The sequence below is a fragment of the Tinamus guttatus genome, unplaced genomic scaffold, assembly GCF_059628265.1.
Source record: "Tinamus guttatus ecotype Peru unplaced genomic scaffold, ASM5962826v1 Tinamus_guttatus_pri_ptg000080l, whole genome shotgun sequence".
NCBI lineage: Eukaryota > Metazoa > Chordata > Aves > Tinamiformes > Tinamidae > Tinamus > Tinamus guttatus.
In genome coordinates, this window is record NW_028288614.1 from 3892664 (window position 1) to 3914731 (window position 22068).

The 22068-nt window shown below is 36.8% G+C and overlaps 1 protein-coding gene across 1 annotated transcript in view; it reads left to right on the forward strand.

Moving 5' to 3' along the window:
• APOB (apolipoprotein B) overlaps positions 1-15326 on the forward strand; it is a 36114-nt gene extending 20788 nt beyond the window's left edge. Inside the window, exons 25-29 of the mRNA XM_088520137.1 lie at positions 1750-2126; positions 2769-10349; positions 11115-11229; positions 12067-12250; positions 13313-15326. Coding sequence (XP_088376263.1) covers positions 1750-2126; positions 2769-10349; positions 11115-11229; positions 12067-12250; positions 13313-15142 — 10087 coding nt within the window. The 3' untranslated portion in view covers positions 15143-15326. The remainder of the gene's footprint in view (positions 1-1749; positions 2127-2768; positions 10350-11114; positions 11230-12066; positions 12251-13312) is intronic.
• Positions 15327-22068: the final 6742 nt, after the last annotated feature.

The window sequence follows — 22068 nt, forward strand, 5'->3', positions numbered from 1 at the left end:
CTAGGAAATTAAACTATAAGTCAGTCTGATTAAATCTGTACTTTAAAATACTCTTGCACCTGCCTAGAAGTTGCACATGTGATGGCTGTGACGGGTCTTAGATTAGCCCTCTTGCTAATTAGTGCTCTTATCACGTCGTTGCTTTGCCTCTGCATAAGGATTTAAGGAAAACTGATGCTCAGTAATATATTTAGAGTACACTCTCAGCTACCACAGCAGTATATGAAATCTGTTTGTATGGGATTCCAGTTACCTAATGGAATATTCATGACTCAAATAAATATAAATGAAAGAAAGAAGCTTGTAAAGTCTGGATTACAAAAACAGATGAAAAAAAAGAGTATAGTATTTTCTCCTTCCTAGCACTAGTTTTTCCACATACCCCATTTCACTGGGGTATTATGAAAGAGAGTGTTAATGACACACATCTCCTTTACTTTTGTACTGAGCTAAGTGTAAGCAAGGAAGCGAGTGTTTCTTTCTCCTGTATTCTTGTCAACAGTGCACATTAGAATAATAGCTTCTGCCATTCTGTTATGGTCATTTTTAATCATTTGCTGGAATGGAACAGATTTTTAGAATTATTTACTTAATTTTCATCTTAAAATGGAACTCTAAGAGTAAAAAAAGATTTTGTATTGTACAAGACCAGTTAGGCAAACAACAAAAGAATCTTGCCAGAATATTGTTCTTGCACAAATTATTAAGACTGAGTTTCCTCCTGTTTTGTCTTTTCATAATTACACTTTTTCCACACAAACTTTTCAGTTGGCAATCCATATTTTCCAGTCCTAGCTTCTGGATGAATAGCTAGATTTTTTTATTATTATTATTTGTACTGAGAACAAAGTAAATGCTGAATATTTGCAAGAAACTTTTGAAATACTCATCATCAGAAAGAGAAATTCTTGATCATTTAGGTTCTTACAGCATTAATCTTTTCATTCATTTCTATAAAAATATGTGTTTTAAGAAGAACATAAAGGTATTAATACTCATTAGATTTAAAGTAAATAGTAAAAATAGTATTAATATTAAAATATTAATACTAAACTTATACCATAAGTTATATATATTGTTCATTATGGGTAACATATGGGATATTAATATTTTACCTTAATAATAATATTAGGAAGAATTGTCTTTCTTTTGTATTCAGCATAACACATCGCAGAGTTGTAAGAGGAAGAGGAACTTCCAGAGGAATTATTCTTTCTAATATGTCAGCTATTTTCATTTAATTTATTTAATTAGAGGAGCACTTCCATACCAGTGCATCTCTTCATGAATGATCATAAAAAAGATTGGGATTCTCAGGGCAGAAAAAACAAGTGCAAGATTCACAAGAGTCTTATATTTAGCCCCTTGCAAAAAAAATGCAATTTTCTTTCTCCTAGTTATGACTACTAACTCTAGACAGACTCAAGAAGCTTTGAACTCTAATACAAGGTCTAACAATAGTCCATTTTGGATTATTTACCCTCTTAGTCTTACTGACTATGAAATAAGGGAAAAAAACATTAACAGTATTCAACAGTATCCAAAGTGCTTTCAGTAAATTCTGATAGATGAATGCTTCAAAAATGCTGAGATAAGTCATCCTTACATTTCTTTGTATACCTAAAGTCAAGACGTTGGTATAAACCTGTAAATAAATAAGCTTAGTATCATGGGAATAGTAGGAATTTCCTTGTATGTATTATGGACTTTTATAGATTGTTAAACACTTTTGTCACTTTTGTTTTCTAGTGATGGCCGGATCAGATACACTTGGGATAAGAGTAGTTTTCTGATTAATATCCCATTGCCATTTGGTGGAAGATCCTCCCGTGACATAAAGATACCACAAAGTGTTAAAACACCTCCTCTGGTAATGGAGTCAATGGGAATAAACGTACCATCACAAGAATATAGAATCCCACCATTTACTGTTCCAGAATACTATCCACTTCATGTGCCTTTACTTGGCACGTTAGAAGTCTCTAGCAATATGTACAGCAACTATTACAACTGGACAGCAGCATACACTTTGGCTGAGAGCATCACAGAGAAAACAGCCAGCGCAAGAACTACTTATGCCATGAATGCCGATTCGGTTTTTGAGCTGCTTTCTTACAATGTGAAAGGTAAGAATGTGTGTTGATGTTGTAATGTTGGCAAAACTTCTTTAACGATTTTATTTGATATTTATCTGATGGTAAAGCATTTCTTAATGTTTATTTAAACAACAAGGTTTGATAATCTGAAATCATTCTCTTTTTTTAAAGATAGTTTGTGTTTATTTAGGCACTAAAGATGAAATCATGTAATTCAACAAAGTATTTTAAGTCCGTATTCCAAAATCCTCCCTACTGAGGACAAGATCCTTCAGGACTGAAAGTCCAATCCTATGAACAGTTGTGTACCTGACAAGTCAAGTGTTTTCAAAATCAAACTTGTGTGTGCGGTTTTGTGTCTGCCTGCAGTTTATCTCTCTCTCTCTCTCTCTCTCTTCCTGTACATATAAATGTATGTTTGTTTATGAGTTGTATATGGTTAAATACTGCCATAACTACTTACTAGTTATCCCAGACCCAGACTGCGGCTAGGCCTTAAAATGGATATTTTAAAGGTAGTTCCTTTCAAAATGCAATGAGAATAGACAAGCAAACTCATTTAGTTTCTTTTAAAATCCACACCATAAATGGAGTTAACAAAGACATATAATAAAGGCAAGAGTTAAATAAAAGAAGGTTAGTTTATCTTTTGTCTCCTTTCTCCTATTTCAGGTTCTGGAGAAGTATCTTATAATAGGAATGGCTATATTTGTGCATATGAAAATCATCTGAAACACAGACTCTTAACATCAGTTTTTAAGATGGCCAGGACAAAGATCTATGAACCTAGTCCCACTGGAAACTGCACGGTATCACTTATGGCATCAAGCACTCTGGGTCCACAGCTTTCATTTTCAACTGATATTGTTTCTGAGAAGACAAATAATGTGAATATCAATAATGTCAAGATGGAAGGCCAGCTAGAAGTGGCTTCTGTCTTTGCAAGAAGTATTTACACTCTGTCAAGCTCGTACAATGAAAAGAGACGGGTTTTAGAAGGGAAATCAAATCTGAAGTTGGATTCTTCTTACCTTCAGGCTACCAATCAGGTATCTGGCAGATATAGTGATGGTGTATTTTCCATTACTTCTGCCTCTGATGTACAAAGTGGACTACTAAAGAACACAGCTTCACTAAGATATGAAAACAGTCAGCTGAAAATGACATCTGAAACAAATGGGAGATATCGACAACTTGCAGGTGTCAATAAGCTTGAGTTAATTTTGTCAAGGAAGACAGCGGCTCTTCGGTCAGAAAACCAAGCCACTTACAAGCAAACCCAATATTATGCCTTGTTTGCAGGTTCTCTCAATTCCCAGGATCTGGTTTTCAACACTGATATTTCAATGACTGATCAAAGGAATCGAGCTGCCCATAAGTCATCTCTCAATATTAATCAATATGGTCTAGCCAGCAGTGCAACCACAAATGTGCAATTTAGTCCACTGACAATGCAGAGTGAAGTGAATGCCAAACTTGATACTTCTGGAGGTTCCATGTCACTATCCTCTTCTGGACGCTATGGTAAAAACAATGCAAAATTCAATCTAGGTGGAAGAGTGAGCTTAATGGAAATAACGCTGGGAAGTGAATACCAGAGTACCATTCTAGGTATGGACAACAAACATGTTTTGAACTTCAGAATTAATTCAGAAGGACTCAAGTTTTCTAATAACTTGCAAGGATCATTTAAAGAAATCAAGCTGGAGTACACAAATGACTTGAATATACCTGGCTTATCCTTAACATATGCTTCAAAATTAGACAACAGCTTCAGTTCTGACAAGTTCCACAAGCATGTTTTTGAACTTCAACTGCAGCCTTGGTCACTTACAGCTAAGTTGAACAATAATATTAAATACACTAGAACCGACCTTATCAACAAAGCAGAATTGCTCCTTGAGCCTCTGAAGCTGAATTTGGGTGGCAATGTGAGAGGAGCCTATGGAGCAGATGAAATAAGGCATACCTACACCATTACATATGCTGATCTAGCTGCAAACTTTAAAACAGATACAATTGCAAATGTTCAAGGTGCAGCAGTGAGTCACAGAGTTAATCTGAATGTGGCAGGACTTGCTTCCTCAATTACCATCAACACAAACTGTGATTCCAAATCTCTCCGATTCAGCAATGCTGTACGTTCCACCATGGCCCCATTTACTATCACTGCTGATGTACATACCAATGGTAATGGAAAGCTGATTGCTATGGGTGAACACACTGGAGACCTTTACAGCAAATTTCTGTTCAAAGCAGAGCCTCTTGCTTTCACTTTCTCTCATGATTACAGAGGATCTACCAGTCATAACTTGAAGTCGAGAGCAAGGTACACTACACTGCTTGATAATAAAGTCCATGTGCTTTTTACTCCATCAGAGCAGTCAAGTGCTTGGAAACTGAAAAGTCAGCTGAACAATAACGTATATTCGCAAGATCTCAGTGCTTACAACGATGCAGAAAAGACTGGTATGGAACTTAGTGGAAGAGCTTTGGCAGATCTCTCTGCAATGGATTCGTCAATCACACTGCCATTCACTTCTGAAGCAATTAATGTAATTGATGTGTTAGGCCTCAGGGGCAGTTTGTCAGAGCCTCAAGAATTCAGTATCTCTGGCTCTGTGAAGTATGACAAAAATAGAGACATGCATGTTATCAACCTGCCATTCTTGGAACACTTGCCAGTTTACTTTGAACAAGTCAGAGGCGCCATTCTATCCACACTGCAGGCCATACAACGCTACTTGAGAAACATTAACATAGATCAACATATTAGAAAATACAGGGCAACTTTGGATAATCTCCCACAGCATGTCAATGACTACATAGACAAACTGGATATGAAGGGCAGGGTTAGCAGCATGAAAAGTAATCTGATTGCTTTCACAAAGGACTACAGCGTAACAGCTGATGATCTCCAAATTATACTGGAAAAAGTCCTGGTCAATATTCAAGAAATACTGTTTCAACTGCAGGACTATCTGATACAAATTGAGCAATACATCAAAGATAATTATGAGCAGTATGACCTCAAAGTACTTATTGGACAGCTTCTTGACCAAATAGTTGAAAAACTGATAGCTCTGGATAGCAAGTATAAGATAAGAATGACTGTAGTTGATACTATTCAGAAATTACAAAATTTTTTTCAACAATATAACCCTAGTGAAATTGGAAGCAGCACTTTGGCTTGGATTAAAAATGTAGATGAAAAGTACAAGATCAGAGCTTGGATACAGGACAACCTGGAAAAACTGAAGATTCAAATTCAGAATATTGATGTCAGACGTAGCGTTGAAAACTTGAAACAAAAGATTAAAATGATTGATGTTAAAAAAGTTTTTGAAAAACTGAAGCGCTCTTTACCAGTGAAAAAACTGAATGAAATTCTTGAACAAATCAAAGACTTTATTCTAAACTGGATGGAGGAGTATGAAGTGTTTGAGAAGATCAGTGTTTTCCGAGGTCACATGCGCAAACTGATTGTAAAATATGAAATTGATAAGCAAGTATATTTTTTAATGGACAGGATGGTAGAATTGCTTAACCAGTACAAAATAAAAGACACTGTCCAGAAGCTAATCTCATACCTGAAAAAAATTGATATGAAGTCATGCTTTGATAAAATTGTTACTTTTATTGATAATGCTGTCAAGAAAGTGCAAACATTTGATTATGAAATGATGATAAACGAAATCAACAAGTTCCTTGACAGGATTATAAAAAGTCTCATATCTTTTGACTATAACCAGTTTGTTGATGACACAAATAACAAAATCGGAGAACTGACACAGAAAGTAAATGAGGAACTCAGAAATCTAGAACTTCCACAGAAAGCCGAAGCACTGAAACAGTATATGAGAGATGTTAGTGCCGTGCTTTCAAGATATATAGAACAACTCAGGGACACCAAGCTTGCTGCAATAATTAACTGGTTCAAGGACCTCATAAACTCAACAACATTTGCTAATATAAAAGCCAAGATAAATGAACACCTGGAAGATCTGCGAGAGAGGATTTCTGAAATGGATATTTCCAAGGAATTTCAGTGGTATCTTCAGAAGATAAGCCAGTTCTACAATTCTGTTGTCATATACATTTCTGACCAGTGGAATATTGCTTTTAAGAAGATTGTTGCTTTGGCTGAAGAGTATGATATCAAAAATTGGGCTGAAAATTTAAACCAGTTTGTTGAGTCAGGATTTAAAGTCCCTGAAATCAGAACTGCTGTAATCACTATACCGGCCTTTGAGGTTAGTCTCCGAGCCCTGCGGGAAGCAACGTTTCAAACACCAGATTTCTTTGTCCCACTGACTGATCTGCATATCCCCTCCTATGAGATCAACATTAAGAAACTAAAGGACATAAAAATCCCAATGAGATTTACTACCCCAGCATTTACTATCCTAAATACGTTTAAAGTTCCTTCCTATACAATTGACCTGAATGAGATTAAACTTCAGGTTGTTCGGATAATAGACCAACTCATGTCTGGTGAATTTCAGTTGCCAGCAACTGATGTGTATTTTAAAGATCTAAAGATGAGAGATATGCCTTTTCCTGCCATTTCTTTTTCAGAACTACGAATGCCTCAGTTTGAAATACCAGAATTGTTGGTCCCTAAGCTAAATTTAAATGAGTTCCAGATTCCTGACATGAAGATACCAGAGTTCCAACTTCCACGTATCCCACATACTGCAAGTATCCCTACCTTTGGCAAGTTGTCTGGTACTTTCAGGGTTGCCTCTCCATTCTTTACACTGTCCACACAAGCTGAATTTCATAACACTACAACTTCTGCAAGCAATCCAGAATTTGTCACGTCTGTTTCAACTCAGACAACATCTAAATTAGACTTTCTAGTTTTTAGTGTTATTGCAGACTCACGTGTCTCAGCCCCTGAGATGAAGCAGCTGAACCTTAAAAATTCCATGAAGGTCAACCACAGATTCCTTAAAGTTGATCACACCAATCAAGTGAAATTTTTAGGGACTTCCGTAGAAGGTGAAGCTGAAACAAGAGCAAACCTATATACAACAAAAAATTCAATTGAAGTGCAGAATAATTTAATAGTCAAGCTGCAAAGAAAAATTTGGGTACAGAGTGGAACGACATATTCCCACAGACTGAATATTCCACAAGCTGCTTTCTCCAGTCAGGCTGATCTGGTCAATAACATGACAACAGAGGTAGAAGCTGGACACATATCATTTACCTCCACTGGTAAAGGAAACTGGAAGTGGGCTTATCCTAATTTCTCCGATGAAGGGACTCATGATTCACGCGCAACTTTCAGGGTTGAAGGCCCCATTATTGTATTTTCTGCTGACAACAGAATAAATGATAAGTACTTGAAAGTCAACCAAGCTATGAAATATGAATGTGGTTTCCTAAATTATGCAACACTTCAGATTCAGTCTGAAGTCGAGTTACAGCCTGTGGGACGCAGTGTTCTGAACTTAAAAGGCACAGGACAGCTTGGAGGCATGAAGGTAGAGTTAACAGGCTCGCACAATGCTCGCCTTAATGGACGGATTACTGGAACTGTGAATAATGAGATTTCCTTCCTGGCCCACCCTTTTGAAATTCGTCTATTAACAAACAATGATGGAAATGTGAAAATCAGCTTCCCGATGAAACTGACTGGCAAAATTGACTTCCTGAATAACTACGGTCTTGCGCTCAGTTCCTCTATTCAGCAGGTCAGCTGGCAAGCCACTGGCAGGTTCAATCAGTACAGATACTCCCATAACATGTCTGCAGCCAATAATGATGACAGAATTGAAGCGCACGTTGAAATGAGTGGAGATGCCAATCTAGATTTCTTAAATATTCCTCTAAGCATTCCTCAGCTTCAAGTTCCCTATACGCGAATCAAAACTCCTCAACTAAAAGATTATTCCCTGTGGGAACAGATGGGTCTGAAAGAATTACTGAAGACTACAAGACAATCATTTGATTTAAATTTGAATGCTCAATATGAAAAAAACAAAGACATGCACGTGATCCCACTTCCTTTGGCTACAGTACATGAAGTACTTAATAAATATATCACTTTCTTCAACAAGCATTTTGAGAAGGGAAGAAACGCTGCTTTAGATTTTCTCACAAAATCATATAATGAAGCCAAAACAAAACTTGACAAGTACAAAGTACAGACTTCACTGAACAAACTACCTCGGGTCTTCAGAATTCCAGGATACACCATTCCCATTGTGAATATTGAGGTTTCTCCTTTTACTGCTGAGATGCCAGCCTTTGGTTACATGCTCCCCAAAGAAATAAGCACAACAGGATTCACAGTCCCGCTTATTGGCTTTTCAGTACCATCTTACACGCTGGTCTTACCTTCTCTGGAGCTTCCAGTTCTTCATGTCCCACAAGATCTACGCACTCTTAAGCTTCCTAGATTCAGAATCAACAGCCCATCAAATCACATCTTAATTTCTGCCATGGGGAACATTACTTATGACTTCTCATTTAAATCCAGTGTGATCACTTTGACTGCAAATGCTGGGCTGTTCAATCAGTCAGATATCGCTGGGCGACTCAGTGTCTCGTCTTCTTCAGTGATTGATGCCTTGCAGTTTAAGCTTGATGGTTCAACGAGTTTGACAAGAAAAAGGGGTTTGAAGCTGGCCACAGCGCTGTCCCTGAGTAATAACAAATTTCTAGGAGGAAATCATGACAGCACTATTAGTCTCACAAGGAGGAATATGGAAGCTTCATTGGCAACAAATGCCGATATCAACACACCCATTTTAAAAATGAATTTTAGCCAAGAGCTTTCTGGAAATACGAAGTCCAAACCCACTCTTTCATCAGGGTTAAAACTGACATATGATTTTAATACTACTGAATACAGAACCAGAGCTAAAGGAGGAATTGCTCATAAATTTGCTTTAGAAAGCCTTACATCTTACATATCAGTAGAAACATCAACAAAGGGGAATATTGATGGAGAATTCTTCACTGGAAACTCATTTTCTGGAAATGTAGACCATGAAGCAAACACCTATCTGAATGCTAATGGAGCTCGGTCATCTCTCAAACTTGAGGCCAGCTCCAAAGTAGATGGACTCTGGAACAATGAAATGAAAGAAATTCTTGCAATTGAAGCATCTCCCCGTCGTATTTATGCAGTCTGGGAGCACAGTGGGAAAAACTATGTACGATATGCACCTCCTATCACAACTTCAGGGACTCAGAAATGCAAAGCAACCTTCGAACTTGCTCCTTGGACTATGTCAGCAGATCTTCAGATACAAGCTACTCAGCCAAATTCCTTCCTGGACATAGCTTCAGTTAATCAAGTTATCCTAATGAAAATCAATACTGAAAACCAGAAAGTTGGCTGGAAAGGTGAAGGCCATATTCAGTCATTATCTCTCAGTCATGATATGCAATTATCAAATGAAAAATCAAAAGCAAGATTTGATGTCTCTGGGTCTTTGGAAGGATACGTAGACTTCCTCAAGTACTGGAAGTGTCCCATTTCTGAGAAGAGCTTATGGGATATCTTGAAGTTGGATGTTACTACCAGTGCTGACAGAAAACAGTTCTTAAATGCTTCAGCATCCCTGGTGTACACAAAGAGTCAAGATGGCTACTTTATCCCCATACCTGTGAATAAGCTTACAGATGGCATTTCTTTCAGTATTCCTGAGATAAACCTAAATTCTCTAAGTCCTGTCCTCAGCACTCCAGAATTTAGAGTACCTTTCACCACTCTCGAGGTCCCATCATATACTGTTGACTTGCGCAACATAAAAATTCCACAGACACTGAGTACAATGCCATTTGATGTGAATTTGCCCACGCTGCCAAGAGTAAGATTCCCCAAAGTGAATGTAGGAGCCAATTACATTACAATAGAAGAGTACAAATTACCCTATTTTGAACTGACAATACCTGAATACCAAATAACTGTGTCTCAGTTCACTCTTCCAAAGAATATTTCTGTCGGCAATCTACATGTAAATCTGGATGAAGTAGCTAATAAGATTGCAGATTTTGATCTGCCTACAATTACAATTCCTGAACAGAAAATTGAGATCCCCCCTCTCAAAATGTCCTTGCCTGCTGGAATCTATATCCCATCATTTGGTGCTTTAACTGGATCTTTCAAAGTTGCTTCACCATTGTACAATGTCACCTGGAAAACAGACTTAAGAAATAAAACAAACTCCTTTCAGGAGTCCATTGACTCTACCTGCAGCTCAACATTACAGTTCCTGGAATATGACTTGAGTGGTAAGACAACTTATATTCACTATGACACATTTCTAGGGGAAATACTCTATAGTGTTTTGTTCTGTTTTTTTTTTTTTTTCCTAGAACTTAGTTTGCATATGAAGGTGCTGTTCCCTATTTAGCACTAACATTAGACTGAACTTCTACTTTTATCATCCACAGAATTGTTTTGAAAGTTTTAATCAGTCTTAGTCTGAGGGTTAATAGCAAGGTATATGCATAGTTAATGGCATACTCTGAAAAAAGGGAAGAAATTTTCCTTTTCTGTCTGTTGCTTTTTTTAAATTGAATAGAAATAATTCCTTATGATGATAAATGTGGAGGAGAAAAAGCAGTCTGACTGGCACTAGATTCAGTTTAGAGGTAAATAAATACCAAACTTTTTCCTTATAAACTAAGTATATTTCATTTTGAAAATAATCTCAACACAGAAGACTCAGGAGTCCCACAGCAGCATGTGTTATCAAATTTTAGGCATTAGAATTATAAGAGTATATGTCAAATACAAACTCTCAGGAAATGAGAAACTCTATTTATGGTCTGCATGCAAAATATTATTTTAAATATAGTACAAAACTGAATACTCTGTATAAACATATCCATGCTTTTTATTTTGTGCATTATGGGCAGCTAGTTTTGTGATGCATAATTTCATATATTACTAAAGCACCTCGCAACTGACCAGCTAACATAAAACTGGTCATGTTTTTAGTATTGTTTTCTGATAAATTCTGCAAATATACACAACCGAACTCTTTTTTGTAGTCATCACAAACTACAAATATGAAGGAGAAATGTTTGTTATGAAGACAGTTGGCAGCTTTTCACATCGTGACATGAGTGCAACCTACAAGGAAGAATTCACTGCTCGGGGAATTAGGTAAAGACTTGTGATTATAATATCATTTATCTTGGACAAAATCGCAAGATGTCTATTATTTCTTTGAACTGTAATACCCCAGAGTACTTTGCTGTAATTAACAAGAACCTATGTGGCTATCCTGTCACTATTAGATGGGACTTTTTCTCTCCCCTGATAGCTGGAAAAATATTTACTCTCAGCATTGTCAGAATAGCTTTTCTAAGGAGCTTTATTTCTTAAAAATTCTGAGATAAAGCAAAGAATTTCATTATATCAGAGTGATTCTAAATTTGACCATCAACATAGTTTTCACTGGAGATTTCTATTAACACAGATCATTAAGGATTTATTTTTCTTTTCACAAATGGTGGCACTAGGGGTTACAGAGATGGGTTTCTAACTGTTTTGATCCACTAGTGTTGTGCTACCATATCCAAGGGTTGGAAATTGAAGAAAGGAAAGGCAATGCAGATAAAATTTACTTCTCATACTTCTGTTCATGGAAGAAATGGAAGTGGCTTGTAAAAATCCATAGAAAGCTGACAGTGATGCAGCTACAGACTTTGTTTTGATATCCTAATTTAATGGAAATTCTTTATAGATCTCAATATAGTATTACCTAAAATAGGAAAGCTGGAGTGTCCTTAAGTTTTGAATGTGTTAGGCTAGATCTTCAAAAATGTAGATAGTAAAACCCTGCATTTTCTTTTGATGATTAAGGCATTATTTCCTAGTCATATATATATTAAAAACCTTATGTTGTATTATATTTAGGCATATTGCATTGTGTACTTCTTTAGGACTTGTTCTTTCTTTGTGCCTTCATTAATAGCTGTTCGTTTGTGGTTACTTTAGAATTGTGAACAGCACTGGATCACTAGACATCACCAGCCCAACATTTACCGATGTTCACATACGTTACAAAGGCATTGACAGCATGGCAGCTGCCTCCATATCTTCACCCTCTGCTGGGGCCTTGGGCTATCTCCTGGAAACAGACACTGACACTCTGAAGGCAAAAATTTACTACCGAACTCGGGTGAGTTTGATATGAGCAATAAAAAGCAACAAGGTTGGGACGGGGCAGAGGATAGGACACATACATGTGTTTCTTTTACAAAACAATTTAAGCACCCATTGTCCAAAGTAAAAATATGAGTAAGAGCAGATTTTCTTTCCTAAAGGGGTCTTAACCAGTACTAAAAGTATCATGTGTCTGAAAAGGCTATTTCATCTTCTCCAAACAGTTAATTTTGCTCTCTCCTATGATAAGAAAACACACACACTGAAAGTGAACAAATAGTACATAGCTAGTGTTAGATACAATACACCCATCAGAGTAATTGCAGTTACCTTAAAAATGGCCCTTGTAGGATTCAAGCCACTGAAAGAGATCAGACTATCTACAGAGTGACTTTTTATGGCCCCATTAATATATCACAGTACATTATGATAGGAAAAACTTTTATTAGGTTTGCTGTTGCTATTATCGGCAAATATATTTTCATTGGCATACTGCAGTAATTTCAGAATTAAAAGCTTAGCTTTAAAGATGTTTTACTAATTTAGGTGTCACAAATAAGTCATAATCCATTGTTTACAACTGAAAGCTGAAAAATCCATTTTTGTAAATAGGTCCTAACTTGAGGAACATTATTTACTGTAACTCTCACACTAAATTCTCATTGATTTAAGTGATTACTAAATGAACTCTTCCAATGTTTTCATATTAGGAAATGCTTATTTAATTCACCTTAAGTGATTTCAAAAATCAAATAAGGGGCATTTTCCCGAGTAATTCACATGCCTTATCAGGCATCGTAGGCGTTTAATGCAAAGGAAGAAAAACTTTTTGCATTCACATAAAGAAGGAGTAGACTAAGTTATGCACTGATCCTACTGCTCAGAGGCACAAAGTAGCTTGGTACAACAGCATTTGTTCCAAAACAACCTTTCAGTATGGGAGCAAATGTACAGCAGACAAAAAATGATTCATGGTGTATATGCCTGAGAGTATCATAATACTAAAGGAATACACAAATATTGAAATATACTTGTTATAGATGATGCTGAGTGTGGTTATCTCATTTTATATTTTCAGTCTGCTCCTCAGAAGGACATTGACATATTAAAAAGTGAGATATCCTTCAAGAAACCTGACCTGATTCAAATGAAAATAAATTGGAAAGAGGATGCTGCCAAAGACTTGCTTTTGGGTCTAAAAGAAAAGGTACCTAGAATGACAACTGCAGTCTATAACTGTGTTAATCGGTATTATAAGGAGCATATGGGAATGGATATCAGTACTGCCACACTGAAGATGAAGAATATGATGCAGAAGAATGCTGATGAAGCATATGCATTTGCTGTAAAAGAAATAGATGCAGTAGATGCTCAGCTTCGCACAGCTGCCAATGAGGCCTCTGGCAAATATCAGGAGATGAAGGTCAAAGCTAGACAGTTATATCGAAGAGCAGCAAGTCAAGCTGAGCAATTTGACTATCAAAGACTAAAAGCAAAGCTTTTGGATGCTACCATTGACATAATAGAAGAATACCACAAAAGAATAAAACATCTAATTGACTCAGTCATTGAATTCCTGAAGATCACAAAATTCCAGGTCCCTGGGCTGACTGAAAAGTACACTGGTGAAGAATTGTACCTTATAACTACAGAGAAAGCAGCAAAAACTGCTGATTTTTGTCTTTCAAAACTTCAAGAGTACTTTGATGCTTTGATTGCAACAATCAATGAGATGGAAGTCAAAGTTCCTTCTTCTGAAACAATTCTCAAAGGACGTAATGTACTTGATCAAATTAAAAAAATGCTGAAACAACTGCAGGAAAAAATCAGGCAGACATTTGCTACTCTTCAGGAAGCTGACTTTGCAGGAAAGCTTAAGCAACTGAAACAAAGAGTGCAACAAGTTTTCCAGAAGGCAGAAGAAATGATTAGAAGCTTGCAATCTAAAAATTTTGAAGACATCAAAATCCAAACCCAACAGCTGTACAAAGATGCAATGGCTTCAGACTATGCACAAAAACTGAGATCACTGGCTGAAGATGTTAAAAAATACATTTCTCAGTTGAAAGCTTATAGCCAAAAGACAGTCCAGGAGCTTTCAGAAAAGTTGCACCAGCTGCTCATCTACGTCAAAGCATTGCGGGAAGAATATTTTGATCCAACTGCACTTGGATGGTCAGTTAAATACTATGAAGTGGAAGACAAAGTACTAGGATGGCTGAAGAATCTCATAGATACACTGGTGGATTGGCACAAGAAGTATGTTGGGGATCTTGCTGACTCAGTTACACACCTGACAGAACAAGTAAGAGAAATGGCGGAAAAATACAGTCAGGAATATTATGACCTTATTGCTGATGTTGAAGAAAAAGGAAAACAGAAAGTCATGGAGCTCTCATCTGCTGCCCAGGAAAAAATCCGATATTGGTCTACAGCTGCTAAAAGGAAAATTAATGAATATAACAGACAAGTCAAAGCAAAACTTGAGGAGATGTATTGGCAACTTAGTAATTCCCAAGAAAAGCTAATTAGTGAAGCCAAAAAATTAATTGATCTAACTATAGAAAATTACTCTGCATTGGCGCAATATATCGCTGAGCTTATTCGCTGGTTAGAGCAAATGACGGCAAACAGCATAAAACCATATATAGCTGTTCGGCAAGGAGAGCTTAGAATAGATGTGCCAAAACCATTTGATTTGGTGGAGTCCATTTACCAAGTGCCCCAAAAAAGCAAAGAGGAACTCAGAAAAAAAATGGAACTAACACGCACGCTGATTCAACAAGGCATTGAGCAAGGCTCCAGGAAATGGGAAGAAATGCAAAGATTTATTGATGAACAACTTGCCACTGAGCAACTGAGTCTTCAACAGATTGTGGAAAAAATAAAGGAGCACCTGAAGACCTGAATGGACATGGAAAAAAGTGAAAAATTATGAGTTTGTACTACAGTATATTTAAAGATAACAGCAATCAGCATATTGGAACTTCAGGTAGATACTGTTGAATCTGAATTTGTAAATGAAAACTGAATAATCTACAGTAGGTTATTTTAATAAGCTTAATAAGCCAATAAATGAATTCTTTATTACATTCTTGTGTCATTTATTGCAGGTAGTTTTACTTGGACCATACAGCTTAATCCAACAATTGTTAAGGTCAATGGAAGTCTTGTACTGATTTCCCTGTATGTTGGATCAAGTGAAGAATGTGCAATACATATTGTAAATAGTCAGAAAACCTATGGAATACACAGTATGAACAGGTTCTAAGATAAAGGTCACATTCCTAAGCCAGGTGAAGAACAACTTGGAAACACATCTATTTCCTGGAATAGAAGTACCTTCATAGATAAATTTGGGAGAGAAAGAAGAGGAGAACATGCACAAAAAATAATAAATAAATAAATAAATAAGAAGAAAAAAGAAAGATTTCTGGAAATACCAATAAATCTATATATGTATCTGTTTACAGAATGCTGTACCAAGAACTTTAGATGGACTCTTTGTTTCCTCCTGGCTAATTTATAATTCCGAAGTGCAGGATTTTCTCAGCTGTTTTCCAGTGATATTTCTGGTTTCACATATCAAAATATCTAACTTCTAATTATCATAAGTTTAGTTAATTGTCAAAGTTTCACTGACATCATTGAATATGAAGGGAGTCAAACAAAGATTTCCTCTCAGTCCCTTAGACTATGGCCTAGACTTCATTTATAAATAAATTTTCAAATTTAAAGCTTAATTTAAATAATGTTTCAGAATTCACTCACAAAATAGGACTTCTTTTGAGTGCAAAATGTGAGGAGCTGTTCATGTTCATTTTCAGCTGCTGGAAATAGATATTCCTTGAAAAAGGCCTGGTGAGGCAGAAATAATGTTGCCTCTTTTGCAATAAACTCTTTAACAAACAACAAGAAAAAAATGTGTGCATGTTTGTTTTGATACCATCGGTTCCCTCTGGAATATTATTTTTTGCTTTCTTGTTAATGAAGACATTATTATCTAATCTATTTTCATGCAACCATGATCTTTTAGAATCTGGTTTCATCTCATGGTATGTTTAGCTAAGTATGTGAAGCAATGGAGCATCGGTTTACAAATACCTGGGGAAGTTTTGTGGGAGCAGATATAAATTCAAGAATAGAGCAGCACCATACAAAGATACTATGTTCTCAGCTCCTGGAAACGGGGAAACCCAATGCTGCATTAAGCTTATGAATCAATAATGCTCCTCATTCCCAGTATGGTTTGATTTGGTTCTAGCAAGATCTTGGCTCAAGTTGGGTATGCAGCTTTGATCTGCCTATTCGCAGATTGTATTATTACCAGAGAAAGTCCATCACGAAGGATTTTTTTTTCCAATGAGCTAAATTAACCCTCAAACCCAGAATCAGTCAAGCACTATAATAGCCCCATATATATTTAGCTGTCAGGAGGGAGTGGGCTTCTCTTAGAAAGTACAGTAGCAACAATTTTCTCTTTAGGCCCAGACTTGTCCAGGCGCTCAGTAAAGCAGTAGTTCTCAGATAAAGAGATGGATTAGTCCCCTGTGAACTATAAAAAAAGGGGGGGAGTTGTTTGTTTGTTTCGTTTGTTTTTATTCTAAATATAGTAGTCTGCGTGTGACACCCTGTCCAGGAATCAGAGACATAAAAATCCATTTTTAAATGTTCCACTGAGTTTCTGAATAAATAAAGTCGTTGACAACCAAGCCCTTTCACCTTCATTCACAAGGAGACTCAGGCTTATGGGTCATCTGATCTTTATTTGATGTCAAATTGCACAACTCTTTTCTTTAAGCATAACCAGATTTCCCATACAGAGTCCAGCTCTTGCTTCTCTCCATGATGACGAAAAACCCTGTGAAACAAAGGATGATAGAAAGAAATACAAAAGGGGAAGAGAGTGAGGGAGATTTAATTTTTTGTTTTCTTTCGTCTTCCCCTCATGGTTGTTTATTTCTGTCCATCATGCTTAGCTCTTGGGAGAGGTATAAATTCTGAAGAAGGATTTATAAGGAATGAGTTAACCGAATAATAAATATGCCAAAGAGCATAAATACTGGCTCTGCCTGGCAAAAGTGAAGCTGCCCAAGAGCGACACAATAGTTTACATGCTGAACCGTGGTTAGAGGTTAGGGGAGATGGTTCCAAGTCTCAGAGCATCATTGACGCCAATTGGATCAAAGCTCACAAATATGTCATGGATGTGACCGCCATTTTGCAGTTATTCCACAGTTTGGGGAGTGCCTGGAAGCACAACATCGCTTTAAAAAAAAAAGAAAAAAAAACTAAATTTATGGTAATTTAACTGCTGTTAAGTCCCCATGCCAGAGATGTCATCTGAAGCACCCTTGAGAAACTCTTGTAAAGTTTTGACTTAGGAATGGGTGTATTTTGCATGTGTACCATATGTGTGTGCCATAAGAGTGTACAATTAAATATAACTTTAAAATTGACATTTTTCCCATTTTTTCTTTAAGATTCCACTAAATTTTAACTGTATTTGTCCATGTAATGTGAAAGTTTGGTACCATATTCATTTTAAAAATTGGTAGTTCAATTTTGGCCACTCTTTCAGTCTAATTTATATAATAAGAAATAATATATTTCATTAAATTGAATTGTGTGGGAGATAACAGGGAATGAGCAACTATCTGGGACTCAGTGACATCGCTTCATTTTTTTTTTCCTATAGTCTTCATCATCTGAATTCTCATAAATGCCAGAGGGGCTTTCCTGTATAATTTACAGCAAGTATCAGACATAGAGCAGAACTGGTTGTAAAAGTTTAATTAAGTGAAACATTTTAACAAGAAATTCAGAGAACAATATGCCCTGCTCTCAGCTAAGTGATTGTAGAAATAACATTGACAAGAAACGTGTGTGTTCCTAAATGAAAAACTTTTGCAGACGTAGGACAGCAAAAATGTTCCAGAATTTCGGATTATGCAACTAGCTAAAGCAGCCCTTCTATTAAGTGATTTAACAACATATGTATATCTTTGCTGTATGTACATGGATTATACATACGTATTCACAACCACCCATACCACATAGTGCATTATCCATCTCCAGTTCCAAATTATGCTATTCCAAATTACACTACAGTATTTGTACAGCAACTGTCACTGTGCTTACTGATATCGTATGAAGTTTAAATTGAAACCTTTAGTTGTTCAGTAAGCGACACCAAAGTTTGTTCTCCTCTCCTGCTGGCAGATTTATTGGTCAGGTGGGAAATCAGAATTTATTAAAGGTCAACGGACGTACGGAATTACTTGTATTTCTACACAGCCAAATCCTAGCTCAGATGAAATCAGTGGCAAAATGTCTATTGGCCTCGATAGGAGTAGGCTATGGCCAGCTAGATGTGTAACATGAGAAGCACTTTGGGATCCTGCAGGATAAAAAGATATATTATTATAAAATATATATATATTATATAGATTGGAAAATTAAACCCTAACAAACTTAGGAAATACCAGAATTAAGGTTGTCAGTGCAACACTAACTGGAGCCTCCTTATACATACATACTGTTAACCATCTTACTTAGTATCATGGGAAGAAAAAAAAAAGGTCAGAAGAAAGAATCCTGGTTTCTGGTCCTATGGCTCAAATACAGAAATATCCTTGTTCCTGTCATTACCCCTCCAACATTTCACTATCCTTCCAAGGCACTGAAAGAAACCGTGATCTTGTAGCCTACATCAGCATGTTGGAAGTTTGTGAGACCCAACTGGACAAAGCCCTGAGCAACCTGGTCTGTGTTGAAGGTTGCTCCTGCTCTGGGCAGAAAGTGGGACCAGAAGCCATCTGAGGTCCCTTCCAAACTGATTTACTCTGTGATTCTCTGTGAGTAAAGTAGGTGGTCATCAGGGTACCAAACTTAACACTTTGGTAAAAGATTTATCAGAAATACACACTAAAAAAAGAGAATTTGTACCATAACAGTGTGTTTAAATGCAATGTCATTCTAACTGCAACCCTGAGGCATAGGTCAACACAACTGACCTATGTGAAATTGACCTATGTAAACCCAAACAACATTCAGATGCTACCAGCGACCTGAATATTTTCTATCACTACCGCTATCATGTCTAAACTGAGTGGAGGTGGACTTCACCTTGAGTTTCTGAGGAGAAACCTCAGAAACTATTTCAATGACAGTAAACCATCCTAATGGATCTTCCGCAGTATTTCTATTCAAATAGTATTCTCTCTAGGGAATAGTTCTATCTTTGTAAATCACACAAAACTCCTATGAATCTGCACAGTTCTTAGGCTATCACCTGAGAGACAATATTTTCCTTTGGCGTGATACATCATAACCCTCAGCGCCTGTGATACTTGTTCATATCAACCCAGACCAACTTTTGCAGACGTGCTCCTTAATTCCAGGCCCATCAAAACTTACGATTCCAGATAGCTTCAGCCATGCTTTAACATACAGTGATGGAAAAGTTTTCTTTTGCTTGACCCCACATATGAAGCAAGAGGGAGCACTTCAATATTTCTCTTACTGGTGAGAATATATGGGATCAACCATATATGGTTTTGGATCAACCTTTGGATGAATCACTGGATCACCCTTGCCATTTTATTTACCTTCCATAAAGTATGTCAGGCTTAAAATGTACTTCGATATGTGTGTCCATAACCAGTCATTCCAGTAATACTGGATGCACGTCCAGGAAAACTTGAAAAATTAACCAGGTAGTGTGAGTGCCCTATATCAATAGGGCAAATTATTCATGGCTACTCTTATCATTCCCTGCAATGCTATCTTCAAATCTTTACCTAGCATATACTCACTTTGCAAGCATCATGCATGTATGCCCCTGAAGCATTCTAGCAATTTAAATCCTTGCACTCAATACTGCATTTTCCATTTATCTCCTAGTTATTTTGCAGTAATACCTTTTTCCAGTATTTACTGTGATTGCAGGTCTCTATTTCTAACATGTTTGAGTGCTTGAGTTTTTATTCTGAATCACTTCTTGTAGAAAGTGTTGTACATATGTCCTTCTATTCAGCTATATCATTGCTCTGAAAGCACTGGTATAGTTCTATAAGCAATTTTAATGCACAAAAGTTTTCTATGATGTTGGGACTTCCAAAAGTCCCTCCAACCCTTTAGCATCTTGTTATGTCCACTCAATAGGAGGTAAGTCAAAGAAAAGGGCTGACACACACTGGATACTATGCTCTCAAAATCTTAATCATAAAATACAGAATTTAGACTAAACATCCTGCTCAAACAATAGGAAGGAAGAGCCTACTTCAGTCTTGTCAATGTTCTCCCTAACTTTCTCCAGTGAAAAGAAATCTCTTCAGTCAAACTAGTAAACTGCATCCTCTGCAAACCCTCCCAGTCCTCAACCTTGCCATTTTCCTCTCTGCTAATAGCCTGTTCTGTCACCAAGCTCCTAAACATCCTCCCCATGGAGCTCACCAGTGACTGAAATGACATTTCATTTTTATCTTCTGAAACCTTTAATACGCTTAAGCTGACAGCCACCCTGCAATTAAAGGCAAATAAAATCCAAAATCCATAACAAGAGGCTAGCAGACCTTTAAGTTTAGGCAACTAAGTCAAACTTCTGCATTTAGTGTGAAAATTCCCACTGGTCATACGCACACTCACTGCCCCCTGCAACTCATGCTCTCATTATAAAAATGGAAGAAAAGTGGTGACTTGGTATCCTTATCTCGGAGGTTGAATATGGGTGTTAATTAAATAGTCCTGCATCTAATTTACTTCAGGATCACTGCCTTTGAATGTTCTCAAAAAGTCATTAATAACAATAAAAAATAATCTCACAAACAGCTACCACATTTGTGCTCATGACACTTCAGACATTTCACATTGTTAACAGGCTGTTCGTCTGTCCAAAATGTTCTTTCTCTGTTTTCAGTATGTTCATTTCTTTTAATAAGCTTTTGTTTTGCTGTGCGGTAATGACTGTCTTAGGACTACTTGAGAACAATATGGAAAGTTATGCAAAAGTGTTTCGTTTTTAGGTCGCAGAACAGAAAACCAGCCAAATCTGAAAGAACACACATCCTTCACACAAAGTCCCTTCTCAAAGAGCTGTGAAATCAAATGTATTGCAGTAGTACGAACCCCACCTCATATGTCTCTCAGACACATCTGTCTATTTCCATGCAAACACACATACACACGTGCATTAGCGGAGTGGACGTTAACGTCAAGTTTAAGGACTAAAGCTAATCCTTAATCCTGAGGTCATCCTCTTCATTTCAGCACATTGAGCCAGCCAAGTCTTCCAAACACAACTGTCAACAGAGAGCTGAGGTAACTCTTACCATTCAGCTCCCTTTTGTTCAGTAGCTTCATCAGTGGCGTTCCACCAAGTTCAACATCTTCAATTTTTGTTTAAACAAAAAAGCAGAAGGTTTCATGTAAAAAATGTTACAGTGAAACGTCTTAATTTTTGCCTCCTCTTTTAGCTCTAACTACCTGATGAATTTGATGCATTTTTTTAAAAAAGATATGTTTGATCTTAGTAAATGTTTTCCAGTTCTTCCTCCAAAAGATTTGAAATGAAAGTTTTCCAACCCTCCTGGAAACGCTTTTGTTTTAAAATGAGAACTGATATTTTACTGGAAGGGATGATCTCAGGAGCCAGAGTCATCTTTGTGGTGATGTTTGGACACGTGGCATCAGGATTTCTGTCCCCTTCCTCTTAAGGTTCCATTGAACGTTCACCATCTTTCTATTTTTTGCAAATTTTCTTAATGTACATCGCAACTCTGACTACCTTTACAACATATTATCCAAGACAGAGAAAGGATCTAGTTTCATTAG